General features: G+C 46.6%; 1 protein-coding gene across 1 annotated transcript in view; it reads right to left on the bottom strand.

The window, feature by feature from the left end:
* Positions 1 to 14,703, bottom strand: part of LOC135828639 (phosphorylase b kinase gamma catalytic chain, skeletal muscle/heart isoform-like) — a 20,522-nt gene extending 5,819 nt beyond the window's left edge. Inside the window, exons 1-11 of the mRNA XM_065341057.1 lie at positions 14,267 to 14,703; positions 9,379 to 9,530; positions 9,003 to 9,057; positions 8,746 to 8,811; positions 7,575 to 7,647; positions 5,694 to 5,784; positions 5,150 to 5,240; positions 3,741 to 3,770; positions 3,250 to 3,373; positions 2,236 to 2,313; positions 4 to 51 (exon numbers count right to left, since the gene is read on the bottom strand). Of these exons, the coding sequence (XP_065197129.1) occupies positions 4 to 51; positions 2,236 to 2,313; positions 3,250 to 3,373; positions 3,741 to 3,770; positions 5,150 to 5,240; positions 5,694 to 5,784; positions 7,575 to 7,647; positions 8,746 to 8,811; positions 9,003 to 9,057; positions 9,379 to 9,530; positions 14,267 to 14,391 (933 nt within the window). The 5' untranslated portion in view covers positions 14,392 to 14,703. The remainder of the gene's footprint in view (positions 1 to 3; positions 52 to 2,235; positions 2,314 to 3,249; positions 3,374 to 3,740; positions 3,771 to 5,149; positions 5,241 to 5,693; positions 5,785 to 7,574; positions 7,648 to 8,745; positions 8,812 to 9,002; positions 9,058 to 9,378; positions 9,531 to 14,266) is intronic.
* Between the last annotated feature and the right edge of the window lie 219 nt (positions 14,704 to 14,922).

A 14,922-nucleotide genomic window follows, 5' to 3' on the forward strand; every position in this document is an offset into this window, starting at 1 on the left:
CACCACAAAGCGGTTCAGCACCATCCGTCGGCGCTTGCTACGCGTGCCCTCCTGCACAGACATACCATGCGGCAGCGAAGACAACAGTGCAGGTGCAACACGCACAAGCACAGCCAGATCAACGAGGCGATGACATCAGTGGGTATTTTCGTTTTTTAACCATTTGACGTCCATCGTTCGCAATTGAACAGTGCACATTTGTATGCAAGTGAGTGCAGTCATACGTTCGTAACTCTGCCCAATCTTAAACAAATTTAACAACCTAGAAGGTAGAGGAAACTCTCAGCTATCGCCTCAAACAAGTCTGAAGTCTCTCCAATGAAGTTCGATGGAGCCGCGATCGATCGATCGATCGAACATCGTGCATTTTCTGCATTGTGTGCTGCGAGTCAACAGTGCAAGGGAAAGGGATTTATCCCAGGTTCAGGACAGGCAGCACGTACCAGGACCGACGTGGCGCGGAGACACGGCAAGGTAAGCTTCCACTGGAAAAAAAGGAAGAAGAGGAGTTCCGAGCTAGCGACCATAAATGGCTGTAAATGGCTTTCGTCTCAGATCTGGAACTGCACTGGTTTTCGGAGCGCGTTGGGGCAGGCAAAGGTTTTGCTCTGGAGGTGGGGCTTATTGTAATCCTCACCCAAGAGCTTTCCAACGAGCCAAACATCTTCAAAATCGGTTACGTTGGAAATTGAGCGCGGATTTTTCTGGCTGCCATGAATTCAGGGAAAGCAAACAGTTATGGGCTCCAAGAACAAAAAAAACAGGCCACAGCCATCAGCCCACCATTGTCTGTGGTTACATCTGGGCTAGTTGCAGTAGAGTAGGATTGAAGCGACTACTGTAAGTCAACAAATATTCGGCACATATTTATTATCGGCTATTCTCGGCCTTAAAATGGCAATAAATAAGATAAATTGTGCACTCATAACAACAGCAAAAAATGAAGAAAGTCAAGGTCCATAACGTTTTCTTGTGACTGTCATCAGTGGTACGCCATTTTACGACTATTGTCTCCTCGTCGATTGTTTAAATATTCTCGGCCTGATCATATTTGGCCGAAAATTTGTTGCAGCCCGAAATTTCTTTGCAAGGTTCAGTGTGGCAGTGTATACAGGCAGCAGCAGTACAGGCCGAAAATTTGTTGCAGCCAAAATGTGTTTTAGCCCTGGGAGGCCGGAATTTGAATGGGCCGAAAATTTGTCTCCTTAGTCCTTACAGTATGCAGACTACAGTAAAAGTCCGTAAATAAGTACCTGCCCGAAAGAAATACCCCCTTCATTCTTTTGGCTCTGTCTGTTGGAGTCAAGTCAAGCCCGATAAACATACTGCCCGAAATAAGTACCGGTATGATGCGCACATGCAGCACGTAGCATGTACACAACATGAAAATGACTTCTCCACTACACACAAGTCAGGTCCGAAAGTTAGTTCGTGCCCGAAAGTCAGTACCCACCCGAAAGTTAGTACGGGCGTGGTCACTAAATTCGAAAGTAAATACGTACTTATTTACGGACTTTTACGGTACTTGCTTATCATTCAACCACTCTGGCAAGGTGACCGCCTACCCCAGAGGACCACTACGACCAGGGCCGAAAGGTCTACTTTCCAGCCATCCGGCACAGGGTTGACCCACTATCTGCTCGTGGGCAGCACATTTTCCGGGTCCCTTGAGCAGTCGTCTCACACAGGGTTTCGCTCTATAGCCGATGTGTGTGCTCAGTGACGTTTCCTATATACACTCCATCCAAATTATGACATTTTTTTGTACAATCGTAAATCGTTTGCGGGCAATTTGCCTACATTCAAGTGAGCACTGCAGTTTCACACGCAATCCAGTAATATTGTTAACGTGTCGGTCGTTGTCACCATGAGTGTAGTCGAGTTGCCCGTAAACAATTTGTGAATAATGAAGCTGCGCGAGGCATCCTTTAGACGCATGAGATGCACACGTATAGTCGTCGGTGCCAGAAAATCCCGACAATCGGCCCCCGGGGCTGCCAAAGTTTAATGTGGATCCAAAAAAAGGTGCTGGCCAGCGTGACTGGGCTGGGCAACTTCGGTGGCTCGTCGGCACCATATGCACTTGTTGGAAGCAAAGCATGCCAGAACTGCAAAGCACACTGCGTGGTTTTCTCGCTCAGAGCAACGGCTGAGAACAGTCGTCTAGATCTAGTAATATATGTAAGTGTGCTGCTGTTGCCAGGGTAGGGCGGGTGCACGCAACACGGAACGTACCTCTAAGATGAACGGATGCGCCAACGCCTGATGTACAGTGTACCGGCGATTCGGATCAACCACAAGAAGTTTACGGATCTAAAGAATGGAATCGAGACAAACAACACGCATGCATACCGGTACATGCATACATAAATTCTTAGTAGGAACCGGAGGTTTTCCTCTGGTGAGAAGGCAGAACTGCATCTGCTCTAAACAATTTCAAATCAAAGAAACAAACAAAAATGAGGTGAGCGAGTGCACAGGAAGATAGGTCCACAAACAAGAGAGTAATGATGACTGCACCATTCCGCCAGACAGAAGGAACCGATTGGACTACACAACAGAGAAAAGAAAGAAAAAAGTGAAATTGTGCGTGCGTGTGTGTGTGTGTGTGTGTGTGTGTGTGTGTGTGTGTGTGTGAGAGAGAGAGAGAGAGAGAGAGAGAGAGAGAGAGAGAGAGAGAGAGAGAGAGAGAGAGAGAGAGAGAGAGACAGAGAGAGAGACAGAGAGAGACAGAGAGAGAGACAGAGAGAGAGACAGAGAGAGAGACCGAGAGAGAGACCGAGAGAGAGACCGAGAGAGAGACCGAGAGAGAGACCGAGAGAGAGACCGAGAGAGAGACCGAGAGAGAGACAGAGAGAGAGACAGAGAGAGAGACAGAGAGAGAGACAGAGAGAGAGACAGAGAGAGAGACAGAGAGAGAGACAGAGAGAGAGACAGAGAGAGAGACAGAGAGAGAGAGACAGAGAGAGAGAGAGACAGAGAGAGAGACAGAGAGAGAGACAGAGAGAGAGACAGAGACAGAGAGAGAGACAGAGAGAGAGACAGAGAGAGAGACAGAGAGAGAGAGAGAGAGAGAGAGACAGAGACAGAGAGAGAGACAGAGAGAGAGACAGAGAGAGAGAGAGAGAGAGAGAGAGAGAGAGAGAGAGAGAGAGAGAGAGAGAGAGAGAGAGAGAGAGAGAGAGAGAGAGAGAGACAGACAGGCAGAAAGAGACAAAGGCAGACAGAGACAAAGACAGACAGACTTACCATGTCCTTCGCCGAGTCACCTATATCATGCCACTCCGGTGCGGCAAAAGAGTATTTTCCATCCATGATCAGCCGTAGCATGAGCATTTGCTTGCGATGCCAGAATGGCGGGAAGCCAACTAACCTACAGCAATGGGAGAAACAACAACACAACAAAAGAGATCGCCATGAAAAACATCGGTATTCTCAGGAAGAGCACATCAAATTGGTGCACAACACCCACACACATACGTGCACGTGCATGAGCACACGCACGCACGCACACACACACACACACACACACACACACACACACACACACACACACACACACACACACACACACATACATACATACACATACTCAGACACACACACATACACACACACACACTCTCACACACACACACACACACACACACACACACACACACACACACACACACACACACACACACACTCACACAATAGTACATGTATCATACTGCATGGCACATTTCGACTTCACTTACATAGTATATAGGATGACACCACATGCCCACCTGAAGACGACAAAGAGGACCAGAAGCAAGTTACAAGCATGCAAGCTTACAACAAGAACAAGAAAAAGAGCAAGAACAACTTCACATACTGCATATTCGTCAAATGTGTGTGTGTGTGTGTGCGCGCACACACACATGCACACAGTGCAATTGAATAATCAGCTCTCATTACCACATGCACCGGCCTGATAGAGTAGATTTTTTAGATTTTTTTTAGATTTAATACGAGATAAGTAGCAATGCTCAAGTGCCAACAGATATAACATAACTATAGCCAACACAATCTTCTCCCAGACAAGATCCTTGCTCCACACACCACTTGAACACAACCATGGCAACAACACAATCTAGCACAGCTATATGAGATAAAAGTACTCGTATTATTAAAGTCTTCACTGGTTTGAGGGGAAGACACAAACGGGAAAAGTCTGAAGAAAAAATCGACTGTCACCACCAGGATTCGAACAAGGGACCTTCGCTTGAGGCCAGCGATGCTCTAGCCACTGGGCTAAGGTGTAGCCGTCATCCCAACAGAGACCGCTCAACATTTTCTTCGCACTTCTGTATGTAGTCTATACAGCTATATAAATGGCTACATGCACCAGGGCACTAGTATGTCTGAGAGCCCAATAGCACAATCTGGCCTGTATCTTCAGCACGCGTGCATTCCGCATCTCTCAGTATTTGCTATGCGGGCCCATCCTGCACCACATCCAGTCAAGACTAGATGAGAGAGCCGATGTGCTGTCAGTGTGGGACTTGCCACGGAAAGATACTCTGGCCTGCATGCACGTATTGAGTGCAGCAACCAGGACAAGCCCACTGACGTTGCCCATGCGCGCGCACACACGCACACACGTGCATATACACTAGGGGTGAAACAATTATACCGAATACTCGAGTACTCGCTCGATTTTTTCAAAAATAATCGTACTCGGAATAAATCAGAGTACTCGTTCATACATGGTACATGCATTTACCACAGAAATCTGCAGTTTCAGAGCAGCCGTCGGCAGATATTGATGTGCAGACTGTGTGGTGAACATCTGTTTATGAGTAGAGAGAGCCCAAATGACCCACCAACCAATAGGTCCAATATACCCGAGAATAATGACTGCTACTCGGTTCAATCAGGGTTGTAACCTTTTATCATGTGATTTTAAGGCCCTTGGTGTGCAGTTTTTAGGAGATGAAGAATACTAGAATACTCGAATATTCGATCGGAGAAAATCAGAGTACTCGAACTCGGGATATCAATGCCAACTTTCACCCCTAATATACACACACGCACACAAGACACACACACGCGTACCTACACTCCCACACACACATACACACACACGCAAACACACACACACACACACTGAAACGAGGCTCACATGTCGACGGGCCTGCCGTATCCCTGTGCATCCGGATAGGTGGCGCACTTGAGCACTTCAGGAGCCATGTAGCCGGGGGTTCCACATAACTCTATCAGAGAACAACAACAACAATGCACACACACACACACACACACACACACACACACACACACACACACACACACACACACACACACACACACACACACACACACACACACACACACACACACACAACAACAACAACAACAACTTGTTCAGGGAAAGTTTTTCGTCGTCCCTGAAACAAACATCGTTCATTTTGCACCCCAGATCCCCTCCCCTCCCTCTGAAATGAACGCAGCTTGCTATGCCGGACGACGAAAAATCGCATGCATGTACATGTATATGTCCAGTGTCAGCAAGAGTACTCTTGGTGTCAGTTGACTTGCGATTTTGGCTCGCAACCCGATTGAATGTTCGTATCAGGGACGACAAAAGCCTTTTGAGAGGACCCCTACAATAGTTGGACGAGGGTGTTGACATCTCATCTCTGATCGCTTCCATGTATTTACAGTTGTACCTCTCAATGATGTGTCGTTAGGTATGACCGCAGCAAAGCCGAAATCTGAAAGTCGAACATTGAAGTTTTCCCCAAGTAGAATATTCTCCGGCTGAAGCAGACACGGAAACAAACACAAACATGCACACATGCGCACGCACACACACACGCACACAGGGAATCAGAGCGAGGCAAAGGAGAGAGAGAGAGAGAGAGAGAGAGAGAGAGAGAGAGAGAGAGAGAGAGAGAGAGAGAGAGAGAGAGAGAGAGAGAGAGAGAGAGAGAGAGAGAGAGAGAGAGAGAGAGAGAGCATGTGTGTGTGTGTGTGTGTGTAAGAAGAAAAAATGGAAACATTAATGAAAAATAGGGATTCACTGGCCAGAAAAAGTCAATTCAATCAGCTGTGTGGTGGATACCAGGCTAAAAATAGCGGCGGTCAATTCATCAGCCTTGCAAGCTGCTGAATGGTGTAATCCCAGCACAAGTTGCCAAGTCTAACATAGCTGTTCGCTATCATCGCTTCCGCGATGGGCAGGTCTGAGGTCTGAGGTGTGTGTGTGTGTGTGTGTGTGGGCGTGCGTGCACGGGGAACCCAGATGCCCACTACAGGTACCCTAGTGATTTACACCACATAACTAGTGATTTACACCACATAACTAGTGATTTACACCACATAACTAGTGATTTACACCACATAACTAGTGATTTACACCACATAACTAGTGATTTACACCACATAACTAGTGATTTACACCACATAACTAGTGATTTACACCACATAACTAGTGATTTACACCACATAACTAGTGATTTACACCACATAACTAGTGATTTACACCACATAACTAGTGATTTACACCACATAACTAGTGATTTACACCACATAACTAGTGATTTACACCACATAACTAGTGATTTACACCACATAACTAGTGATTTACACCACATAACTAGTGATTTACACCACATAACTAGTGATTTACACCACATAACTAGTGATTTACACCACATAACTAGTGATTTACACCACATAACTAGTGATTTACACCACATAACATCAGAAGTGGATGCTGAGTGATTTACACCACATAACATCAGAAGTGGATGCTGGTGCACCAACTTACGGTGAAGTGTGAACCCCATCAATCATGGAACCTCCACACCAGTTATCTCTCTCCGAACATGCAGCCATACACACTCGCTCACACACACGCACACGCACGCACGCACGCACGCACGCACGCACGCACCCACACACACACCCACACACACACACACACACACACACACACACACACACACACACACACACACACACACACACACACACACACACACACACACACACACACACACACACACACACACACACACACACACACACACACACACACACACACACACACACACACACACACACACACACACACACACACACACACACACACACACACACACACACACACACACACACACACACACACACACACACACACACACACACACACACACACACACACACACACACACACACACACACACACACACACACACACACACACACACACACACACACACACACACACACACACACACACACACACACACACACACACACACACACACACACACACACACACACACACACACACACACACACACACACACACACACACACACACACACACACACACACACACACACACACACACACACACACACACACACACACACACACACACACACACACACACACACACACACACACACACACACACACACACACACACACACACACACACACACACACACACACACACACACACACACACACACACACACACACACACACACACACACAAAAGGTCACCAAGAAGCTGAAAGCGCACAGACGTAGCATACCTTGACGTCTCTGTGAACGATGTTGAGCGAATGGATATGCTCGATGGCAAGTAACAACTGCTTCATCACCATTCTACACAACAACAACAACATGAAAAGAATCCTATTGTGCGTTCCAATACTGGCGGAGTCCAGGAACAATACTGATCAACGAAATCCAGGCGAGTCACTCGAGTACAAGCCGGGCGTTGCGCAGCCCCAGACCTGTGAGCACTGGGTTGCGAAATGGTGCAGGGCGCAAACTTGATTCGCGGCGACCAGATTTCATTGAGCATCACCGTGCATTAAAACCACGTTCGTATCAACACCACGATACAGTCAGACCTCGCTTAACCGCATACATCTGTTTTCCACAAAAATAACCGGATAGGCGAGGGAACCGGATAACCGAACACTGCTTATGTTGGCTGCATCACGTATGCTGTAAATATGTAACCAGCTATTTTCTTCCGGATGACGAGGGATCCGGATAAAAGAGGACCGGATAAGCGAGGTCTGACTGTATGATGAAGTGTGCACGCAACAAACAGGAGTTCCTCACAATGCATACCATATACGTAGTGAATACGCAACGCCACTGGCCACGCAACGCTCGTGTACAGCGTCAAATTGTTCATTTGCTGCAAGCCCAAACAGCTATCTGTCTGTCTGTCTGTGCTGTGTCCCGTCTGTCTGGTAACGAAGAACTGGGGGCCAGCTCGTAGCCTGGGCTGTTCTGATTTTCATGTACCAGCCTCTGCCAGGTGGAATCACCGCGTACACATCGCTATACTAAGTCTGGTGAAATTCTAGCCTGTCCGTTCTTCTTTGGCGCTGCGGTACTGTAGTCTGTTCGCCTGTATCTTTGTACAGTGTTGGCAATTGAAAACCGACCCCTGATTGTCGTGCCCGAGTGCAGCACCGGTTCCGGCAGTCTCTACTTGGGCAGTGTTAGAAGCGTGTGCTGGGTTTTTCCAACGTGACTGCACCGAGCTGGGGTCGGATTTCACTAACCGCCACTGAGTGCGTTCGATTACTGGTATGCCCGCGAGTCGATTCATGAATCCAGTTATGAATCAATTCCAGCGCTCATGACATGAAATCAAACGGCGAGATTGCATCCATGAATCGATTCAAGTGCGCAATCGAACGCAGCCACTGTCGACAGTGTACATGTGTGTCTCTATCTCACCTTGAGCGCATCTCAGAGAAGCGCACGGCCTTGTTCAGCTGGTCAAACAGCTCACCGTGGGCTGCCCTGCAAGAAAAAAGACACAGCATAGAAAATAACAGACGCTTGTTGAACAGCAGCAGCAGCATCAGCCGGTGTGCGAGAAACTGACCTACGTCCACATCAGACTGCAACATTATATGCATGTCACATGAACATCCATTATGTAACGTTATCAGAACCCTGACAAAAATAGCAGCAACAACTCTACTACTTACAGTTCAAATACTAAGAAGAAATAGACTGGACTCTGGTACCATTCGTGTAGTTTGACTGCACAAGGACACACATACGCATGCACATGCATACACACACACACACACACACACCACACACACACGCACACACACACACACACACACATGTACACACGAACAAACACACAGAGCCATGAGCACAAACGATCGTGCACACAACGCCAACAGTTTAGATTTAGAATAGCGAACTTGTCAGTTTTTTTTATTATTGTTGCCAGTCGCACCTTTCAATTGCTTACTTAGGAAAGTGATGATTTAACACTTACTTATCTGCTCAGAACACACACACACACGCACGCACGCACACACACACAAACACGCACACACACACGCTTACTGATGTACTGGTGGCTGACACGCTCCAGGGCATCAATCTCCGTGCGAACGGCCTTGGCTAGGGTTATATCGATGGTCTTGTCGATGAATTTCACAGCATACTCTTTGCCAGTTTCTCGATGTACACACCTCCGTACAACACTGGATAAGCCTCTGCAAGAGAATACAAGGGAAACACATGACACCAGAACCGGCTCAACTGACGTGCGGGGGCACGGATTTAGAACAAACACAAGTCAACGCGCAGCGCCACACAAGCACATGCGCACACCATACCAGAACCCCACCGTCCTATATACAGCCGTGGTAAGTGAAATCCGACACTTGCCATAGGGGACAGTGCGACTGCCACAAATGGACATCAATGATGTAATGCACTGGAAGGAGCCTCATTTAAATTCTGGCTGATGGTGATGTCAGTCAGGGTGTCATCGATTGGCAAATCTGGATTGAGTGCGAGCAGGCGGTGTGGTCTGAGCAACGCTGGCCCAATCGAACAAAACAAGGGTGTAGTACGCAGCATGTACGCATATCTGGGGGATTCTGTGAAAGCCGTCCAAAAACACGAAAGTCCATTTCCACTCCAGCCACTCCCGGTGTGGGGGGGGGGGGGGGGGGGGGGGGTGGTCGGATTCCACTCCAAGTACACCTACTCCGGATTTGATCGGATTCGGCCAAACGATCAAGCTCAATCGGAGCGCACCTGATCGGGATTCGCCCATTCAATCATAATAAGTAATTTTAAAAGTATTTGAACAAACGACGAGGAGACAATAGAGAGGTTCTGCTACACGGAACTACGTACGGAACTCCGTGTCAACTGCAGTGAAGTTTGACACGGATTTTTCGTACGTTGCACCGGTTCTGCTGTACGTAGCATGCTCATAGCATGCACGAACACCCCGCCACATGTACTCTGTACGCTCAGTTTTCACACGGAGTCCAGTCCGTGTGAAGCGCGCTCCACACGGAAAACGGTATGAAAAAATCCGTATGAAACTTGATCCCGTACCGCGGCGATGTTTCCATACGTACTTTGGCACGTTTTACCGTGTGGCAGAACCTCACTAATAACGTGATATCCGCGATCAATAAAACAAGCTGAATCGCCACTAATAATAATAATAAAATATTGAACGGCCTCTGCTGGGATGACGACTACACCATAGCTCAGTGGTTAGAGCATCGCTGGCTACAAGCGAGGGTCCCTGGTTCGAGTCCTGGTGGTGACAGTCAATTTTTTCTTCAGACTTTTCCCGTTTGTCTCTTTCCCTCAAACCAGATAATATATTATGACTTGGGGCTCCCCGCGTGCTAGTTTGTACGTGAAGTGTGTGGGTTACAGTGAGGGCTGCGTCCCACCCGCCTGTGTGGATTCACAGGAAGTGTGAGTTACGAAGTCTGAAGAAAATATTGAACGGCCTCTGCTGGGATGACGACTACACCATAGCTCAGTGGTTAGAGCATCGCTGGCTACAAGCGAGGGTCCCTGGTTCGAGTCCTGGTGGTGACAGTCAATTTTTCTTCAGACTTTTCCCGTTTGTCTCTTTCCCTCAAACCAGATAATAATAATAATAATAATTCAAACAGTAGTTTGGAGGCGGTGGGAAAAACAGTTTCGTAATACGTATTCGCATGCAACGACGCAAATCCACACAATTCAGTAGACACTTTTTCTATCAAACGTTTTCTGTGTTCCCTGATGTGTTCAACGTGTTTGTCTACAACTTGCAGCTGTTTGTTTTTGAGTTTTTAACACTTTAATCATTTTTAACACCTATGTTGAAGTGTTGACTTTTTCTTTCTTTCATTCTCTATATAGTTATGTGTTTTTCTAATTTCCAACATTCCCTGTACTATCCTGAAGAGAAGGGAAAGAAAACGTTTGATAGAAAAAGTGTCTACTGAATTGTGTGGATTTGCGTCGTTGCATGCGAATACGTATTACGAAATAATAATAATAATAATAATAATGACTGATTTGAGGGAAAGAGACAAACGGGAAAAGTCTGAAGAAAAAATTGACTGCCACCACCAGGACTCGAACCAGGGACCCTCGCTTGTAGCCAGCGATGCTCTAACCACTGAGCTATGGTGTAGTCGTCATCCCAGCAGAGGCCGTTCAACATTTTCTTCAGACTTCGTAACTCACACTTCCTGTGAATCCACACAGGCGGGTGGGACGCAGCCCTCACTGTAACCCACACACTTCACGTACAAACTAGCACGCGGGGAGCCCCAAGTCATAAAATATTGACTGATTTGAGGGAAAGAGACAAACGGGAAAAGTCTGAAGAAAAAATTGACTGCCACCACCAGGACACGAACCAGGGACCCTCGCTTGTAGCCAGCGATGCTCTAACCACTGAGCTATGGTGTAGTCGTCATCCCAGCAGAGGCCGTTCAACATTTTCTTCAGACTTCGTAACTCACACTTCCTGTGAATCCACACAGGCGGGTGGGACGCAGCCCTCACTGTAACCCACACACTTCACGTACAAACTAGCACGCGGGGAGCCCCAAGTCATAAAATATTGACTGATTTGAGGGAAAGAGACAAACGGGAAAAGTCTGAAGAAAAAATTGACTGCCACCACCAGGACACGAATAATAATAATAATAATAATAATAATAATAAAACAGGTTGCGTAATGAAGCAGCATAACGATAGATGTGCAAAGTCATGATGCCTGGTCCGCTTCTGTCCTGGGTTCACTACCCCGTGCGTTGCAGCCGCGAGCAAAACCAGCTCAGGCTGAGAGTTCCCTCCATGATTGCTTGTCCAAAGCGCGCATTCTGAGCCCATTCAGATCAGTCATGGTCTTCAGTGGCATGTCTCTGGCAGCTGTGCTTGCCTTGACTGCCATGGCCAGGTTCGATTTCGGGCGTCCACGCACACCGGTGACATCTCGACGGAAGTAGTTGTCCATTGCCTGCTGTGGTGGGCATCTGAGGGCATCCTCAGAACATGACCCAACATCCGGAAACGGCGGACAGCAACGGTGTGCGAAAGTGGCTGTGTGTATGCTCTGGAATATAGGTCTTTGTTGGAGATGATGGCGGGATACCTAATTCCGAACAAGTTCCGTAGTTGACGTCTATGGAAGGCGTTCAGCTTCTCCAGTGCAGCCTCTGAATCGCCATTGTGTATACTTTATTCATGAAGTGTAAAACGGTGAAGACAATGTGCAATAAAATGATGAAAACAGGAAGAAATAGTGTAGAGAAAAATAAGGATTCAAACAAGTTTTCGTACAACACTCATCAGGAATCGTCGTTGAAACAAAATTGAACTATTATAGAAAATCTAAGTTAGAGAAAAAACACTAAGAACAACAGCAGTGAAATTTACAAGTATATTGTTAACACACGCATTCATGATTGCTCTCGCTTTCATTGTTAAAATTCACACTTGTAAATTTCACTGCTGTTGTTCTTACTCTTAGTGTTATTTCTTTAACTTAGATTTGCTATAATAGTCAGGGATGATTTTACTGTCATTTTTTTGCATAGCAGTTTTCGCGACGCAAACGCCAAAATGCGTAGCAGTCCTTGATTTTTGATTAGCATTTCTTATTCCACAAAAAAAGTCCGTCCAGGACCGACATTCCTACCGCCTTGCTATACATATCCGACTTCGAATGTTTCACCACGTTGTCCTTCTTCAGAGCAGTCCCCGAAATCCCATCCACAAAAGACCGACTAAAATTTCTCAGCCCACGGAGGGAGGACTCGTGCTGTCTGCATAGCTGGCAGAAAATCAGCCGCGGTCACCGCTGCACCTGTAGCTTTCTCAGAACGAAGCCATTTCCTCTCGACATCGACCTCTGCCACCCACTTCTCAAAGGTGATGTGTCTTACAGACATGTTGGAGGCAGAACCAGACTAGACAAAAACTACAGAGAGAAGGACGAACGCGATTCCAGAATTTCCTCACGACCAGAAAGACCGACTGGCTACAAGCAGAAAGCTATAATATCACGAAAAGAGGTAAGTAAACCAGAAAGAAGAGAAAAAAACAAGACCTCCGCCGGGATCGTGGAGGAAAGATGATGCTTGTCAGTACGGAAAGTACATGAAATACTGAACTTACTGAATGAAAGCCGCGCAAAGTGGTACGTGTAGTTCAAGTAGGACACCAGTACAGTCAGTATGTGCACGCGGAGCCAGCAACAGTTCACAGGTACTACATGTACTAGAAATCACACCTTCCTGAGAAAAAAGCGGGGTCTGTGCACTGTACAGGTATAGCGAGCATGGTGAGTGTACGACACAGTCACAGCATCACTTTTACTGACTGCGCGAGGTACAGTATGCAGTGCCGTTTATGCATCGCAGTTTCCTGCGAGTCGCTGTGATTTTTGAATCGCACTCGATCGATTTTGAATCGCAAACTGCGATGCGATACCGGATAAATTCATCCCTGATAGTTCAATTTTGTTTCAGTGTCCTTTAATACAACGACGATTCCTGATGAGTGTTGGACGAAAACTTGTTTGTAATTGTTTGTACTTTTTCTCTACACTATTTCTTGCTATTTCATCGTTTTATTGCACATTGTCTCCACCGTTTTACATTGCAAGAATAAAGTATACGTCGATTCAGCTTGTCTTATTGATCACGGTTATCAAATTTTAAAAGTACGAATATTAAATGATCGCCCCTTTGTTCAATTATTTGATGGATAATACCCGTAGGTCACCGTGCAAAGCTGATCCACTCCACACGATATTGCATGGAGAAAATCAAATGAGCGCATAAAACGACACAATAATTCAGCCCCACATCATATGCAATAATTATGTATACTTTTTTTTAAATCTACAAACAAATTCACAGATCAGACACACAAGTCATCCAGGCCAGGATGTGTCAAGAATTCAACCTACTTTCCCAAGTCTCCCTTCGGCTCGTAGCTCTCGTAGAAGTCATCCGCGCCAACGCGGTCGAGCGGCTGTGTGCTCAATTCGTCCTGGGGCAGGGCCAAGCTTGTTCTCCGTCTGCGAATCTCCATTGTTGCTACCAGCGTCGATCAGACATGAAAATAAGGCGTTCCTTCACAAGATCTGTATGGCACTTGACTATGACAGGGAAAGTTGTCGTTTGAAAGAAAGAAAAACTTTTATCGAAGCCTACACACAGGAGGTGTTCAAACCGTCAACACTACCCAAGCCAGGCTAATAAAATTAATAGCAACTGAGCAAAACTTCCAAGAAACTCACAGGAAAAGTGCCACACATAATCATCCACATCGATATCGCGATATCGGTACGTAGATCACTTGACATTGATTTGCCTCAAATAAAAATTTGTGTGGAACGTGGGCTGTTTGCCTTTTGCCTTTTTTTGGGACAGGATGCAGGAGGAAGCGACTCAAGCTTGCAAGCGAGTGGTTCGTACAAAACTCAAAAGCCGTTTGTATTTGGGCTGGTTTTCTTGCCATGCATGTATGTGTCCTCAAAATTAAAACGGATAAAGGGACCTGCTCGCCAACGATTTTCAAAAGTATTACGTCGTAGTCACGGTCAAGTCCCGTGATCCCATC

Source organism: Sycon ciliatum, chromosome 12 (genome assembly GCF_964019385.1).
Source record: "Sycon ciliatum chromosome 12, ocSycCili1.1, whole genome shotgun sequence".
In the NCBI taxonomy this organism is placed as follows: Eukaryota; Metazoa; Porifera; class Calcarea; order Leucosolenida; family Sycettidae; genus Sycon; species Sycon ciliatum.